Source organism: Cyprinus carpio, chromosome A2 (genome assembly GCF_018340385.1).
Source record: "Cyprinus carpio isolate SPL01 chromosome A2, ASM1834038v1, whole genome shotgun sequence".
Classification (NCBI taxonomy): Eukaryota; Metazoa; Chordata; class Actinopteri; order Cypriniformes; family Cyprinidae; genus Cyprinus; species Cyprinus carpio.
Genome location: NC_056573.1, coordinates 16,994,111 through 17,012,689, shown reverse-complemented (window position 1 = coordinate 17,012,689; position 18,579 = coordinate 16,994,111). Strand labels below are relative to the sequence as shown.

Genomic DNA, 18,579 nt, shown 5'->3' with positions numbered 1-18,579 from the left:
TATTTAGCATCCAAATACCCGCCACATGCACAGGAAACAGAATTATATGCAATAAAGATAAACTGCAGGTATTTAAAACATTGGATTTTTTCTTTAAAGCATCAATCGTGATTATTTAGCATAAAACCAAGCTGGACTTCCTGCCTTCCAAAGAATCTGCAACATAAATGAGTGGATACTCCTCAAATGTCCCGCAGTTAGACACTGCATCCTGTAAACATCAGGTGAAATCAGAGCTTACGCTTGTAGCTCAAGTTTACTTTTCCTGCAGTAGGTCAGCTTAGCTGGGAATTTGGGTCATTTTGCAACCCAGTGATGTGGCACGAATCCTGACGAGAACCTCCTCCTGCTGATTCCCACCATGTGTCTTCACCTCCTTTCACCATCTGCTCACAGTCAGGCTTTCTCTTTTCCTGTCTCCCCTTCAGGACTGAACATGACCATCCTGTCCTAATCGCATCCCAGCAACCTTCTAGTGTAAAAACCCAACTCTTATGATTCTAAAACAAACACCCAAACAGGCTGTTCTCTCAAGCTTTGACATATTTCATCATTATATGCGAGTAATTTGGTCAACAGTTGATGTCAATCATACAACTGGAAAAAGGCAGTGCTCATTGTTTTGATCTACTCTGATGCCTTAAAGTATTTTTTAGCTGAATTATCCAAACCACATTTTGATCTCTTGTTCAAAGACTGCGTGTGGCTCCCACATAACGTATCAGATGTTTGTGGCTGAATGTTTCCTGGATGCTGTTTGTAAAAGCATGTCTGGTTGATTGACAGGTCATTCAGTTTGGTGTGGACTGCGATCACGATGAGTGCACCTGCCGTGACCCTGAAGCCGAGGAGAACAAGGGCACAGCCAGGCGAAAGGAGCCAGGACCGCTGTGAGTGATAGCGTGGCGGAGAGCGCGCAGAAAGCTCTCAGACTGGCTTGAAAAGAACATGTCAAACAATAACCGGAATGTTTCTCTCTCCACATGAGTGCCAGGCTGATCAAAGGCAGAGTAATTCAAAGCATAAAAGTGCATAAAAACAATCCTCTTCAATATTAATCTATAAAGTAATACCTAATATATTTTCAAGATCTCTAACATAGATGTAGATATGACCCATACTTAGCCCACAAGCAATTACGTACACCATCAAACACACACAAAGTTTTAAGTGTAGCTGATTTTTATGAATATTTTATACAAATAGCTCTTGCTTGTTGTGAGCCACATTCTCAATTTATTTCCACCTATATGTCATTGACACAGGTATACAAAGTGCTTATCTCAGACTGTCAGGTCTTTCAAAATTTGAGATTTCAGGATTTTTTCCTCTCATCGTTATTTTATACCCTGTTCATGTACATGCAAAACCTGTGGAATGCATGTGACAGTTAATTTATAGCAATTGTAATGGAAATATATGATACTATTTTTGTATGCTCTTCTGTCTGTTAAAGTGTAGGTTCACCGTCATATCAATAAAGTATAAATACACACCTTTAAAGATGCTGCGTGGGTTCCCACATAACGTATCAGATGTTTGTGGCTGAAATGTTTTCTGATGCTGTTTGTAAAAGCATGTCTGGGTTGATTGACCAAGTCCTTTCATTTGGTGTGTGACTGCGATCACGATGAGTGCACCTGCCGGGACCTGAGCCGAGGAGAACAAGGGCACAGCCAGGCTGGCAGGAGCCGCGACCGCTGTGAGTGATAGGCGTGGCGGAGCGGCGCGCAGAACGGCTCTCCCGACTGGCTTCGAACCGAAAACATGTCCCCCAATAACCGGCATGTTTCTATCATGCGGGATGCCATGGCTGATCAAAGGCAGAGGCATTCCAAGCAGTATAGGGCATAAAAAAATCCTCTACTCCATTATCCGATACAGTACTACCTAATTTAGATCCTAAATCGCCCTAGATGTACTTATGCCCCATACTTCGCCCACAAGCAATTAACGTACCCCATCACACAACACCAAGTGTCCGTGGGAGATGCTTTTTATGACTATTATACAACATCGCTCTTGCTTGTGTCGAGCCACCATCTCAATTTTATTTCCACCTATATGTCGCCCCGGACAGGTTACCAAGTGCTTATCATCAGACTGTCAGGTCTTTCCAAATTTGAGATTCCGGCTTTCTCTATCGTTATCGTTATGTTTTAAACCCTGTTCATACCATGCAAAACCTGGGCAGACTGCATGTGAGCAGTTAATGTATCGCAATTGTAATGGAAATATATGCTACGCGTTTTTGTATGCTCTTCGGTCTGTTCAGTGTTAGTGGGTTCACCGTCATAATCAATCACCGATAAATACACACCTTTCTAAAGTTGGGTGGGTGGTTTCAAAACAAGTGCTGATACTATACTGGATCCCAGCCGGTTTTTTGTTAGTTTTTTTTTGTTTGGTTTTTTATTTTTAATCAAGCTTTCAATCTCAGTCCCGATTTAAGATATCTTCCAATATCATAGTATGTATTACCATAAAAGGTGCACGTGCCGACTGAAACGCCAATATTCATTCTATATATATAAATATATCTTAATCTCAATCTCTATATATTAGAGATATACACGGTTACGAAAAATAGCACCACTATAAAAGAAAACAAAAAATAAAACTCATGATTTACTATGCTAACATAAAGTTAATATTAAAAATCCTATGTTGCTTACTCAATAAAATGCCGTATATGCTCATCTTACTTTGAATAGATTTTCTTAGCGCGATTACCTGAATATTTTATCTGTTTGTAATTTTCAATTTCCTTAAAAAATATCACAACAAAATTTTCTGCGAACAATCAAAAAAGCGCTTTTGTTGGTATTAATGCTTCTTCGATCATTTTAGTCCACTTAAAATTACCCGCATCAGCACTTTGCAGTCAACTTACATCGATGCCTCCCACCAATCAACAGTGTAACGAAAATATCTTTCGCGGCCCCTAGATTTTTTCCAATTTTTTTTATTTATTTTTCCAAGAGATTCTAAGTATGAGCATAAGCCAAGAGCTGTTGCTTTACTAGTTTAAACTTTAAAGACTTTAAAACATTAAAAATTTCATTGAAACAATAAATATCATGAATTAGTGGCGATTTTAGGAAAGGAAATAAAAAACGAAACAAGACATGTTATTGTACCAATTTAAATGGTACTGGCTAATACTGCTTATACTTAAAAAAAAAAAAAAAAAAATCTGTACAGTTTTGGGACCTTCTCATACTTAGATCGAATACTACATTCAGCAATTAGTAGTGTTACTACTTAATAACATACATTTGCTAAGGTCTTCAATATGCACTACAGAGAAAGGACATTTTCCGCACTTAAGAGATACTGTGTTTTTAGTTCTTGGTTGAAAAAGTCCTACCTAAACACACTGGGTGGTATGCACTATTTGACAACATACACCACGTCTAAAGACAGCTTTAATGCAAGTTTCCTTTGACTGTACAACTGTGACAATTTTTATGTGCAAGCCCATGACACAAGCCAGCGTCAAGCTTTCTTGAAAAATCAGGAGAGTGCTCAAGTTCTCACACAAAATTTTTGCCATCATCCATCATTAAATATCCAAATTAATTGGTAAAACTGTGGTGTGGGGTGGGGGGGGCGGCAGATTAGAGCGAAGCCCTAAAGGGGAGGCTGCATTTAGGTCACGGCGCCCTGACTGGTCTCCTCTTGTTGTCCAAGTTGTCTTAAAGGTTCCCTATGGGTTTCTCCGTAATCAATTGTCCATCACAGAGAGCATACTTATCTTCACAGGCCTTACGTAGTCGTGGCCGAGATTCATCCAGCTAAGCCCGAATGCTTTGGTATCTGTATAACGAACAAAGACAGATACTTTAGGGATGCTCTGTGCGCAAGCCAAATTTTGGTTCCTGGAGGAGACCCCGGCACAACCACTGAGTTCATCCAGCTGAGACAGGGATCAATCCTCGCTTTTCCCTGCCGGAGCAAACACAAAGATGATACTGGTTAGTAATGTGTGCTAATGTCTCATATATCACGAACCTGTCTGGGTCAAATGCAAATGAACCATATGCACCTATACACATATTATTATTGAAATAAATACAATTCAGGATGTAATAAATTGGTCAAAAATGACGGTAAAAAATGTTTGAATTGTTACGAAGTATAGAAACGAACAGAATAGTTATCAAAGAATAGAAAGGACTTTCTATTCATCAAAGAAAACAAATAGTTTCCCCAACAATATTAATTGGCAAAACTGTTTTCAACACTTATAATAAATATTTCTTGAGCATCACCAGTATTAGAATGATTTCAGATTGATCCACCTGAGACACTGAAGCCTGAAGTAATGGCTGCTGAAAAACAATGCAGGAATAAATTGCAACTTTAAAATATAATAAAAGAGACATAGTTAGTATAAATTTTTCTATTTATTATTATATTATTATTATAAACTATATATTATAATAGCGATATTCATCATCTTATGAACATTAGTCACTAAAACATTAAGTAATTAAACCTCACATGCAGTACTTTTATTTTGACTTCATTGATCCCCTTTTTTGTAATTTTGTTTATCTCTGCACTCTCAAATACTTCAACAACAACAAAGCTATGTCTTTGCTCTGCACGTGAATTGAAGTATTTTCTGCTACATCCATTGTGATACTCATACTGCATACTTTTAAAGAATATTGCCATTACATAATGTTCACTACACTGGTTTTGATATTTCTGAGAATGCCACCTCACAAGCTGCTCCAGAGCATGAGACTGAAGATTAATGGGAGACTCCAATACAGTATAACAAATATAAAAAATGCAAGCAATGGCCTTCTATTTGCACCCCTTAAACGAACGCTCTTCTAAATCTCGACTGAGGAGTTTGATCATAAAATCAAGCCTGTGGTGTTTTTATATCAAACGCTAATTGCAAAGCCTTTAAAGAGAAATTTTACAGTCAAGAAGTTTCTGAGGTCGTAACAGGAACGGATTAGGTGAACGGCAGCTAGGTTTCAGTACCCTGTAAATTCTATTAATGACGGTGGACTTGAGAGGGGTGTTTATTGAGTATGTGTGAATGCCTGAAGTGCCAATATCCTTCGCAAAAGACAATTTACATTTAATCATTTAAGCAGACGCGCCTTTTATCCAAAGCGACTTACAAATGAGAACAGTAGAAACAACATCAGATCAACGAGAGAACAACACAACGTATACAAGTGCTATGACACAAGTCCCTCAGTTAGTTTAGTACAGAACACGTAGCCAGTTTTTTTTTTTTTTTTTCTTTGAATAGGATAGACATAGAAAAAGAAAAGGTACCCCCCAGGCCCTCTAGTAATTAAGTAGTTTAGTGGTTAAGTGCAGGCGCGAGTAAGAAAGCTGAAAATGCAATAACCAAGAGTAAATGGAAAGAGCCGCCCCATTCCTAAGTCATAGATTATTTCAAACCCCTGCAAACAAGAAGCTCAACACTCTACCGCATAAATACCTGAAAACCAAATCTGTGACAGGACCACCAGGCTTTGGGGTAGCCAAGTGCTATTTTTTTATAGTGTTTTTTACAATTATAAGGTGGCATAAACCGATTCAAATGAATGCACATTTTCTTGTTTTGTGTCTACTTTTGCAATTAATTAAAGGTTTCAAGCAATACAGTATAAATTAATTATTTACTTTGGCTTCCAATTAATTTCACAACGTATGAATAATGGGTATTTTATAATGATGTCAAAATCACACGTAGCAATTAAATGAAAAATATTCCTGTCTGCTGTAGAGATGCTGTGCATTATTAGAGTGTATTTATGTTTTTTAATATTTTGCCACCTTTCAGTGGTTGTTTTTTTTGGAAATTTGGCTGTTTATTTGCTTAAACACACAAAACGCTGTGATTTGTTATCCTTTGTTATCCAGACCAGATAGTGGATCAGCACCTATAAAGGACCTCTACAGCCCTGAAAGACAGCGGAGACCAGGACAACTAGATGAGCCCCAGATACAGATCCCCTGTTAAGACCTTGTCTCAGACGACCACCAGGACAAGACCACAGAAACCTGTCGAGTCCTCTGCACAATGTGACATTGCTGCAGCCTGGAATTGAACTGCTGGTTTCGTCTGGCCAGAGGAGAACTGGCCCGCTGACTGAGCCTGGTTTCTCCCAAGGTTTTTTTTCTCCATTCTGTCCACAGATGGAGTTTTGGTTCCTTGCCGCTGTCGCTTGCTTAGTTGGGGGGACACTTCATTTACAGCGATATCGTTGACTTGATTGCAAATGATTGCAAAGATATTATTTAAAACTGAACTGAGCTAGATGATGACATCAATGAATTCAATGATATACTTGCCTTTTAACTGTCATTTTGCATTGTTGAAACTGTTTTCTTCCTATTAATCTTGTTCAGTGCTTTGCTTTGATACAATCTGTTTGTTTTAAAGCGCTATATAAATAAATGTGACTTGACTTTAATTTTTCAAGAAAGTCCTTTTTGGTCTCCAAATAGCATCGGTGTCACCATAAATGCCAGCATGTTTGGAAGTGGAAAATAGCCTTTTATTTTCAAGGTACGTTTTCAACCTCTTGGGCTCTGCCAGTGCCTCTATCTCACTCTCGGTTTGCAAAGTATCTTGCAATAGTCTGGGAGGAAACAATCAGCTGCATTCCAACAAAATCTACAGTAACACACCAACCCACCTCACTCATTATCGACTTTCATAACATCCATTTGGAGTGGCCCTATGACTCCCGAGACAGCAACAATGTGGTTCATTATAGTAACTGTACAGCATTAATGTCCAATGGAAACAGCAAAAGAGCATTGACCGAACACACAGAATTCCACCTATTAAAAGCGTGAGTCAGTCCAACCATAGTACCACCAATTAAGAATGAGTCAGAAGAATTTCTGTTGATAATTTCAAACGAAAGAAAACACAGGGCATAGTCTCTTTTTTTCATCTATTTTGTTCAAAGTCTGGGGGGGGGGGTGCAATATGCTGTATGGACGCAATGAGATTGGAAATGACGCATACAAGTTGATTGGAAGACAGATGCTGGGCACATCTCCCCAGACCTCCACTAGAACAGCTTATCTGAAGGCTACAAACTTGCGCAATATTTAATGGAACTGGGTCGATCATGGGGCATGATCACACGCACCCTTTATTGTGCAAATATCTGGATGAATTAATTATGAATGAATGTTGTTTTTGGGTTATCTTGATGCATTTGTCATAGAAGACAGCTATAGCGGGTCAATTAATACTAATTAACCTAATCATTTCAACTCAGTTCTCAGATCTCACTGATGGCCAATGACAGTATTAATGACATCACTTGACACAACATCAAATCAACAAACCTTTTAGCCTTTAGGACTCATAGGGTCCTCCTTATGGAAAAGTTATTATTACATAAATATTTACTCTAGAAATAATAATAATAATAATAATAATAATAATAATAATAATAATAATAATAATAATAATAAAAACTATCTAAATAAAATGTACACAAAAAAATAACTGAGCTAAATAACTTCAAAGGAATGGAGAGATTTGACAAAGTTAAATCAATATATAATTAAAGTATTAAATACATTATCTTGCAAAAAATAAAATAAAAGAATGATTAAATGCAAGTATAAATAAATGAATAAATAAATAAATGAGTAGACATAATACACATTCAACAAAAAAATACTGAAATGAACACCTTGAAATAAAATATGGCAGACAACATAAAGAAAGCCTTTATGTATTGAAATTGAATACATCATGAAATGTTGCAATCAATAATTAAAGCATAATGAAAAGTGAATAAAAACAAATAAATAATGAGAAAAGTATTATGTAAAATGAAAAGTGACTTGAAATATGACATCATTTACATTTCATTGTACTTTTATTTATTTATTCCATCATTCTTTTACTGACCCGAGGTGAATAAAATATTTGCAATATAAATGTTGCTTAATAATATATTAATAGTAATTTCTTCAGGATATAAAGCATAAAGGATGAAGATACTACACACTCTCAGATAGATAGATAGACAGACAGACAAATAAATAAATGTACAAAAGCTGTCAATGATGTGCTAACCCTTTCAAAACGTTAGATATTATATTAGATTACTAATAAGGTACTGATACCATTTAAGGATAAATAACTAAAACATGCTAACTAGCCAAACCTTGACTCCTCAAGTATGACTGAGAAATTTCTCATTCAGGTAAAAGGCCTGAACCATGAGACAGAAAGGCCTGATTAATCTGTCACGAATTCATGATCTTGGTTTGAAAGTACCTCTAATGTCAAAAGTCCTCACAGCGGTTCCCTCTCATCAGTCTCACTGGGTGGGATAGTGTTTGATACAAGTGTGTTTTGATGCAGTTACTCAGAAGTAAGAAAGGAAAACCTTACAACATGGAGAAAATTAAATACAAAACCTTTTAATTTGAAACCGAGGCCTCAGGTACAGTTTTCCAAATGGCCATAATTAAATTCACCTGCCTCTACTTTGCGTCAGCGTGGAAGTGTTCAAATTTTATATCGAACACATGGCTGTGTTTAGAAAGCGTTTTCAGTGCAATTCGAAAACCCAGACCTTATTTGTCTTTTGTTTTGTTTTGGAGGGTGTATAAAGATTACCACCCTGTTTTTGTGGTCAGCTTGATGCTTTAGTGATCCCCCTTTAAATGTACTGTAATCAGTTGATTGCGTTCAATTAAACCTAATTACCACAAATACCCTAATGTATTTGTGAATGTAAATATAATTTAGAGAGCAATGAAAAAAGCATTTAAAAAAAAAAAATAAATAAAAATACAAAAGCTTGTAAAACAAGATATCGGGTTTAATTGCAATCAATAAAAATTAATATGCCCCCCTAACATTCCCACATGCATTCCATGGCAGCATCCCATAATGTATTCTGCCAAACTCAATGAAAAAAATAAAGCCAAGATTTGCATCCAAAATGGGTCACTTGCTCATTATAAATATACTTAATTCAAAAAAAAAAAAAAAAAAAAAAAAAAAAAAAAAAAAAAAAAAAAAAATATATATATATATATATATATCTCAATAATATAATTAACAGTAAAATATTTTTACATATTTAGACATTCATGCAACATAATTGAAATAAACAAAACATAATAAAACATAATTGAAATAAACAAAACATAATAAAAAAATAAAAAGTAGATCATTATACTTAATGTATGTATATATGTTTAAGTGTTACAGAGTATTGATTTTAATATTTGAAATAAAGATTTACCAATTTCAAGATGATGATTCTCACATTCTTCAAAACTATTCAAGATAAATTAAAAAATTTTTTTTTTTTCATAATTCACAATTTGTGTATACAGAGCAACAGCAAAAACTGTGAGAAAAAAATAAATAAATGCCACATTTGTTTAGAGCATTTTCTACCAACAAGCCAAACAGTACCAACGAAGATGCCAAAAGACCCACTACACCAGTCTCCTTAACCTGACTGTATATAAATATATATGGATCAATTCAGAATGATTAAACAGAGCAAAATACAAATTTAAAAAAAACTAAATAAAAACATTCTGAATTTTGTCGAATGTGGTGATCTGAAGGCCATCCATTAAAATCGTCATCCATCAAAACTTCACTGGTGAGATACTGGTTTTCTTTATTAAGGCCATATAGACTAGTACTGACTTCAAGGTACAGATAATTAATAGAGGTATGTTTGTTCCCACCAAATCGTTGCACAAGTTAAGTTTACGTTTAAGAAGCATAGCAAACAGTGTACAACAGTGGCAGCGAGCATAACACTGTTGTTGAATGTGATTCCTCCCTTTCTCACTCACTAATTTGGGACACTCTACGAATTCACTTTCAATATAGAACATTCCAATCTGGTCACTTATGAAGTCCCATTATAGTCTTAAAAAGCAGCTAGGTTTTTTTTGTAATAAAGCTTCATCAGAAAATCATCTTACAAACCTGGGCCCCCCAGTTCATCTTCATCACAGCGCCAAGTAAACTCTCCAAAGCTCTCGTAGCGCTGGTTGTAGTGGTAAAGAACTCGGTGAAGGGTTGGTGAGCCGAGGTCCATGAGCGTATTGTAGGCTGTCTGCTGTTCCTTCCCGCTGGTGTAGCCATTGAACAGATTATAAATCTTGTCTGCTATTTTCTGAGGGGACATTCAACCAAATCGATGATTTATAATCTTATGAATACTTTCCGAACCTAAGAAGTTTTATTCTAGAAAATGCAAGCAATTCTCTACCTTGAGCCTTGACATCATCCACGGCGGGACAGGGAGTTTTGATCGTCACCTCACTCGGTCTGGAACGCCGACCTGTGTTGTCCACTGCCCACAGCCGAAACCTGCCGTTTCACATTTAGATATTTTCACTTATTCGATTCTCAACTACGAAATATAGTATTTTGTACAGTAATATGATTTGAGCCAAATTTGAACCACATCTCCAATATAAGCACCACAGCTCAACATGTTTAGAGGCTAAATATTATTTTAAAGTGATCATTATTATTATTCAGTACTTTTAATTAATTAGTAAAAGTACTTAATAATTATTAGTACTTTTATGTATGTGTTATTTTTAGGATTAGGATTATTATTAATAAATTGTAATTTTAAATTTTTTTATGATGCATGTGTCAAAATATTAATAATAGTTATTAGAATTATTATTATTAGTAGTGGTAGTATTTAATAAGTAATAATAATAATAATAATAATAATAATAATAATAATAATAATTTTGCTTCTTTAATTAATTATATTTTCAAAATAATTTAAGATGCATTTCTGAAAAAAAAAAAACACTTTATCAAAATATATAATGTCAGGGTTGAGGTTTAAATGAATAAATACGTGTATTTGGATTAATTCCTAGATTTAGTTTGAAATAACACTTCCAAATAGATCTTGGAAATTATGAGCCATTACCTTTTCAGGAGTAAAAATTGCTTCAGTGGTGCGAATTTATTTAATCATATAATAGCATATACCTCCATTTAAAATCAAAATTCATAACTGCACTCACATTACATTAGCATGAGTTTAGCTTCAGCTCATGGCTTTGATTTGAGGATCCCTTAAGTGCAGACAACTGAACTTGAACAATAGCAAGCAGCTGTGGCGGTGTATCCCTCTCACTCACAACACATAACTGCAGTTACTCTATCACTGATGATATATGGTCCCGGGCTATGAGGTGCAAGTTCTAAAGATCATGTTGAACGATGTCCCCATCTAGTGGAAGATATTATAAACAGCTACCACCTGCAGTATGGCAGCAGTGAGATCCTTCAAAGTGTCAAGTTGAGAGTGCATATGATGTGTAGAAACCTGATGCAATCTTATATGTGTGATTTATGAATGAAAAGGGATTCATGAAGTCTAACCTGCTCTATAAGGGTTGTTTATAGTCTTTACGTATATACAGTACTATCACCAAAACAGCTGTATGGAATCTAAACATAGTTTATATATAGTTTAATTCACACACACACACACACACACACACACACACACACACACACACACACACACACACACACACACACACACACACACACAGAGAGAGACACGCATGCACCACAAATAAACAATGTTTAGATTCCATGCACCTGTTTTGGTGTCAGTGCTGCAAATACAATGTAATATCACAATATCCAAAATAAATAAATAAATACATACATAAATAAATACAAAAATACAAAAAACTAAAATGATGCTCAACAGAAGCATTTTCACTACCAGTCTCAGACTTTTGGACACACTGTATATTTCTTGAAACCTAAAACTGAAATGAACTTGACAATACACTGAACAGATCCGTAAATAATATGAAGACAACCCTTTGCTTCTTTGAACAATGGTCAAATCATCAAAAACATTTGGAGAAAGGTACAGTAAGGAGGACCCAAACCTCCCTGTGGGCTGCTTTAATCTCTTCAGCATGTCCTGCATGTGTGTGTGCTAACTGCCTGCATATGTGCAGGACATGTAGCAGAGGATCAGGAGGAAGGTAGCCGCGTGTGTTTAAATTCAAGCACCTACATGATTGATACCCACATGAAAGCTGCACGAACACAGACCAATGCATGAAATGCTGCAATGTGTTGAACCAGAGACAGCAGAGGCAAAGACAGATGTTTGCAGAATTCAGGGATTGTTTTACAGTAAGAATATACAGCAATATGAAATGCAAACCTTTTTATATATGCAATAACAAATGCTTTTATGGTGTTTTTAATTATTATTAATAAATATTTATATTTATGATGATAATGGCAAATTTTGAGTTACAACCTACCAGTGAGAACCCACTGGTTTATAACATAACATAACATAACATAACATAACATAACATAACATAACATAACATAACATAACAACATAACATAACATAACATAACATAACATAACATAACATAATTAACTATTATACTATTATATACTATTAATTTTATTACTATTAACCTTATTAGACATTTTTGGGTCACAACCCTACAGTGAGAGCCACTAATTTATATCATCTAATTTACATTTTTATTAAACTTCCTTTAAGCATCATTATTCAACATATATTTGTGGTTCCTGTTTTTACCTTCTACTCTCACAATTTATACTACTAATGTCAAACGTTTGCTTGAAACTTTTCTAGTTGTATGCAGCTCCGTTTACAACACATCAATCTTTCTATTGCTGTTTCTGCTATTACCACAAAGTGCAACCCTTTGACGCACTTTCAAACCATTCCAGAGTATGAAATGTTTCCCCAGCTGTATCTGAAGCATGTAAAACTAGCCCAAATCGAGTCAGTCTTACTGGGCGCGCAGACCATGTTCTTCCCCTGTGGCATAAAAATAAACGTTCCTAAGAAAAGGATGTAGTCACGAAACAACTATCCAAGAGAGTCGAAATAAACAGGGGCCCCCAATGCAATTACCACATTCAATAGAAGACGTTGGGCTGATGTCACCAGCTTTTATTAAAAAGTGATGATTGGACCAATTATACTTTCTAAGAAGGTTCCTTACCTGCTACAGACACTGCCAAGCCAATTTAGTGAAAAGCACATTCTTAATCAACTACTGATATTGGAAAAGTGACATAAGTAGGAAGTACTCCAGACATATTTTACACAAATCATTATCAGATTTTCACAGCCCTTACTTGGATGTAATTGCTAAGACTCACGCAGATATTAAAATCCCTCATCTGACTGAAGACATGCAACTCAACGTCAGTTCAAAGTCCAAGTGAATCATCCAGCCAAAAGTGGGCCCTCTATGTTTTGTTTCTTACTGAACTCTCAATGAATGTGCCTCTGCCATGTTGAGTTAGAATAATAATATATATATAATTTTTTGTGCTATCAATCGATTAAAAAAATAATTATTCACACATTAATGAATGAAATGAATCATGATTAGTTCTGCGCTCATTTGACTAGTGCCTGGAGCTAAGACAAAGTTGTAGTGCGCGTCTGAAATTCTCCCATTTGATGTGGACATAAAGACGTTCGGTGTCTAAATAAACTCAATTCTTGTCAAGGAAAAATAGAGAAGCAACAGCTGTGAGTTAGTTGTGAATTATTATCATTGCTATTATTACTATTATTAATGATAATTTATAATTTTATTATTATTCCAACATGCATGAAAAACAGAATTTATATCAAAACAAAATTATGAAGGACAGGTGGTTTTAAGGGTAGTGGGTGCTAATGTAATATAATTTTAATAAAATCGTGAGAAAATCAAATGAAATGACATTTAAAAGCATTCTCATGATTACTGTAATTCACTGATTTATTTCAAAGTGCAAATGCTGCTATTTTGAAAAAAAATTATAATAATAATAATAAAAATAAAATTATATAGTATTATATAGCAGAAGAAACTCACATGTATGTGGTGTCTGGCTCCAAACAGCGTATTATCAAGGAGATAGATGAGAGGGGATCAGGGATGTCCCCGAGCATCACACATGGAGATTTGGCCCCTGACATGATGTCATCCACGAAACTCAACATGGTCTCTGTGAAGAGAAGACTTTGCTTAGTACACACTAACAAATATACAAAAGTTAACAGAACATAATTAGCCGTTTTGATCTCCCATGTTTTTTAGGCCACCAAACCATTTAAAACAAACAAACAATTTGTTTGTTTAGTTTTAAATGTCTGTAATCATGTATGATTAATGGTATGTCATTAGGAGACAACCATGAATGCGCAGGAAAAACAAACATCAGCAAAACAGCCCCATCTTCTCAGGAAAGCCTCCGCAATGGGAACACAGGACTGTTTGGAGGATTGCATGAGGATTCCCTTACCCTGAAAACCCTGTCTGATTCTGACCCAATGCTATGAAAACAAGTGTCTCCCTACTTCCTCTGGTCAGTGGAACAGGCTAGAACCTTCCAGAGATGGAGACCCTGTGGTTTGGACATTTCGACCGGAGATGTCAGTGGTTTGATTTCACACGAGACGCATCACCCAGATTGAGGTATGAGTGTCAGCCATCTAAAACCCAAATAAAGAGCCTATACAGACGTTACCTGTGAAGCTGATGTGTTTTGCCTTTCTTATTAAGAAGTGGACAGGATTACTGTTTGCCCAGCTGGCCTGGATGTATCACAGGACACGAACACGGGGGCCTTGTGTGCCTTTCAAAGCAAAGAGAAACCGCCCCTCCTGGGATGGGGAACCTTTTAAAAGCAGTGGTCACCCTGCTTGTCTTCCTGGAGGGGCCTCCTCTTCAAAAATACCAGGCTTCTGAGAACAGGATGCCAGGATAAATGCGGAGGGGGATAAGACTGTGTGGTATGATTATGTGCTTTCTGTCACCATTAAGTATTACAAGTGCTTGTGGGGTAAAGAGTTGAAGAACATGTGCTCAGACGTTAATGAAAAAGTGACACTGTGTTACACCACAACATCACATAACATATATACACACACACACACATCCACAACAAAAAAAATCTAACAACACTTCTTTATAATAAAAAAAAATTGGGTGAAATTTTGCAAAAAGGCAATAAACCTTGATGTGTGTGTGGAAAATTGCACAAGTGTGTTTTTATGAGTTATAAATTGTGTGCCATTTTATGAACTGAGGAACACATGATGTCTTAAAATGCTTATGGGGGGACTTTTCCTCGGGAACACTGACTGGGAACATTGGTGTTGGAAGCGCCTTAGCTGCTCACTATTTATTAACAATATTAAACAAACTACTTACATTAATATGGAAGCCAGTTTCTACCACAGGATAAAATAATTAAAAAGGAAAGCTTGTTGACTTTTTATCTGACAATTTAGACTTTTTTTTTCTCACAATTTTAAGTTTACATCTTTTATTTTTCTTTTTTAGTCATCAAATAAACAAGAACAAATGTAATTGTGACTTTTCTTCTCAGAATTGCGAGTTACAGTGAAAAAAAGCCAATATGCTAGTAGTATTCATAAAGTGACTGAGAAAAACTGTAACATCTTGAAATTCTGACTTTATTTTTTGGAATTCTCACTTTATATCTCATAATTCTAACTTTATTTCTCTCAATCTGACTTTTTTTTTGGACTGTGAGATAAAAAGTCACAGTACCCTTTTAATACATTAAATTAAATTAATTGGTTAATAAATAAATTAATAATTTTATTTAAAATAATAAAATCGTTAACATTTAAGTTGTAGGGATCAATTTCTCACTTTTAACTAGTTTGCTATTAGCATGAATACTAGCATATTGGCTGTTTCTTAGTACCTATAAAGCACATATTTTTGCATCACCATATTCTACATTCCTAATACTACCCAATACCCTAAATATAATGGATGGATGGATGATGGACAGATGGATATATAGCTAGATCAGATCAGCAAACAAAACGACAGGCAAACCTGTGGTGTAGTTCTCACATAGTTCTTATTATTTGACTTTTTTCTATGAAAGATGATAAAGACAATCTCTGTGGAAAAGAAGGTTAATCATGCATTAAAAGAATAACATTATGGTGACCAAACTAATATTGACAGTGTAATTAAAGTTCAGTATCCTTATCTTGTTTCCTAAACTTAACACTTGTAGTGTTTTTTTTTTTTCTTTGGATCATGTTCATTCTCTCCATTTTAAGTGTCATCATGTATTGGCATGGAAACTTCCAATCCAGTTCCCTAAAGCAAAGGTTTCCAAATAAAACGTCCACATAACTAAAGCTATCACTATCAACTGTGCACAGTGTTTCCATTAAGGCAGTGCAACAAATGTGTCCTTGACATTTTAACTTTTTGACAAAATGGTGATATGAAAATAATAATAAGCTAAATAAAATAAAATAAATAAATAAATAAAATACCTATCAAGATATCCCCACTTCTTTATCAATCTAAAGCTTTGTCTGACAATCGTTACTAGTACAGATGTCTGGCAAATGGCGGTGAATTTATATACTCTTTCATCATGTTCCATTCTCATGCCTCAGTCACATTTTTTAACGGGAAGACCTGGGCTGACATGACCACACTACGATGCCTGGCTGCCCTTCTTTTAAACTTAGATCATGAGCTTTGACCAAAAATCCATCTCTGATCTCATTCTCATTTTTGTTTAAAACATCAAGGCCCAGCCAGCTAAAGGAAATCCAAGAGAATTTGCAAGACATTTTGGAGGAGAATCACCCATAATGTTGAAGAAATGATACACATAAGTTCAAAGCAAATCAAAAATTGCTATATATGCAACTTTAATAAAAAAAGAAAAAAGAAAAAAAAACAACAAAAACATTTATTTGCTAAAGGGTACAGTCTGCAAGTGAATCAAAACTTGAAAATGCAGAACATGACCTTACACAGCACACTGGAAAGCACTGAAGATGACACCTGGCTTGCGGATTTGATTTGGCAGAAGGGACACTTTTCAAATATGCATTTTCATAAAAAATCTGGCATCTTATATGCAAAAAAACCAGCCGGCCAATGGGACGACTAAAAGATGTGTGTCATATAGAGAGTGCATAACCTTTTTCAGCAGTTCAAAGGCAAAGACCTTCTCTCAACATCTGAGTCAAAGACAACATTCCTCAACGACTCTACATTCAGCCTGAGAAACATCAATACCTTGATGTACAGTAAGTATCAGATTGCATTACTAAATCAACTGTGGATAAAAAGAGAACATAAACCTTGATTGAAATACACGTGGTCTATGGTAAACATTGAGCCCCTCATGTACCAAAATATTTATTTTGCCTATGAAATACAGTGATTTTATTAAACACATAAAGAGGCAACAGCTGTGAATTGGATTCATGTGAGCTTGTCTAGTGTTTTGAGCCTAAAGCTTTTCCCACAATGTTTGCCATATGTCTCCTTTTAAAACTGATTTGTTGCCTACTTAGACACATAGACATTACTGTTTCTCCTCTGCGGTGAACCAAGAAGCTGAATGTGTATAACTGAAACTAAACTGTAGCAGAGGACAGAGAGCAAGCATAGAGAGAGAGAGACAGAGAAAGACAGGCTAAAAAAAAGGAATGAAAATTAATTTTCTGAGGACCATTGGCCATTACTGTGGGAAGTAGGGGTGCTGAGCATGTAGCCCAAGAAAATAATTTTGTAACAAAATATATATAAAAATTTATTTTATTAAAAAAAAAAAAAAAAAATATATATTATATATAATATATATATATCTATTATATTTATATATATAATTCTTTTTATTATTAATTTGTATACTCATTAAAATTCATAGAAAAAAGTAGCTTAAGCCTACAATGACAATAAGCAACAGTAAAACATGAATTAAGTTTGAATCAAATTGATTGTGAAAGTCGTTTCAACTTAAACTGACTTAGGAAGTCATTTGTTGCCATGACTTTTTTGATCATATGATTGTATTGATCATATTATTGTACTGTAACTGTCTGTGCCGTACCCAAATCAAGAATTAATGACAATTTTCTACAGCCATTGCAAAGATACAAGATCGAGAGCGTCTATTTACCTCAGCCAGCAACCAATCTCGCATACTCACATCTGCAGTGCTTATTTTGATCTTTAAACGTTAGATCTTTCCTATTCTTGGAACTAAATTAATGCTTAAGGTTGATTCAGTATTACTCTTAATGAAAAAAATAAAATAAAATACCACACAACATCAGCAATGCTACAATGACAAAGTAGCTTATATTTAACATAAAACTTTTATTAAAAGAACGAATAACTTCAAACGAATGCTTAGTTTGTGGCTCATTATTATTATTATTTTAAAATAAATAAATAAAGAAATAAAGGGAAGAACAAGAAAAAGAGCTAAAGGAAATTTCCGATGCCCTTTGCCACACATATATAGGGGACTTTGTTTCTACAAATTCTGGACGTTTTTTACCAGTTCCATTAAACCAGAAACACTCTTGGTACCAAACACACGGGGCAGCCCGGCAAAATACTTCCACAAACAACATCTGGCCTTCGTTGTCTACTTTGATGAACAGAGAGCAAGCGATGGATAACAATGGTTTGTAATGTATCAATTCTTGGCATTTCCTCCACAAAAA

At 35.2% G+C, this 18,579-nt stretch overlaps 2 protein-coding genes across 5 annotated transcripts in view; one reads left to right on the top strand and one right to left on the bottom strand.

Moving 5' to 3' along the window:
- Positions 1-1,503, top strand: part of LOC109067989 (pappalysin-2-like) — a 49,555-nt gene extending 48,052 nt beyond the window's left edge. Inside the window, 1 exon segment of the mRNA XM_042775951.1 lies at positions 787-1,503. Within this exon segment, the coding sequence (XP_042631885.1) occupies positions 787-894 (108 nt within the window). The 3' untranslated portion in view covers positions 895-1,503.
- astn1 (astrotactin 1) overlaps positions 1-18,579 on the bottom strand; it is a 584,917-nt gene that overhangs the window by 383,980 nt on the left and 182,358 nt on the right. The window lies entirely within an intron of this gene.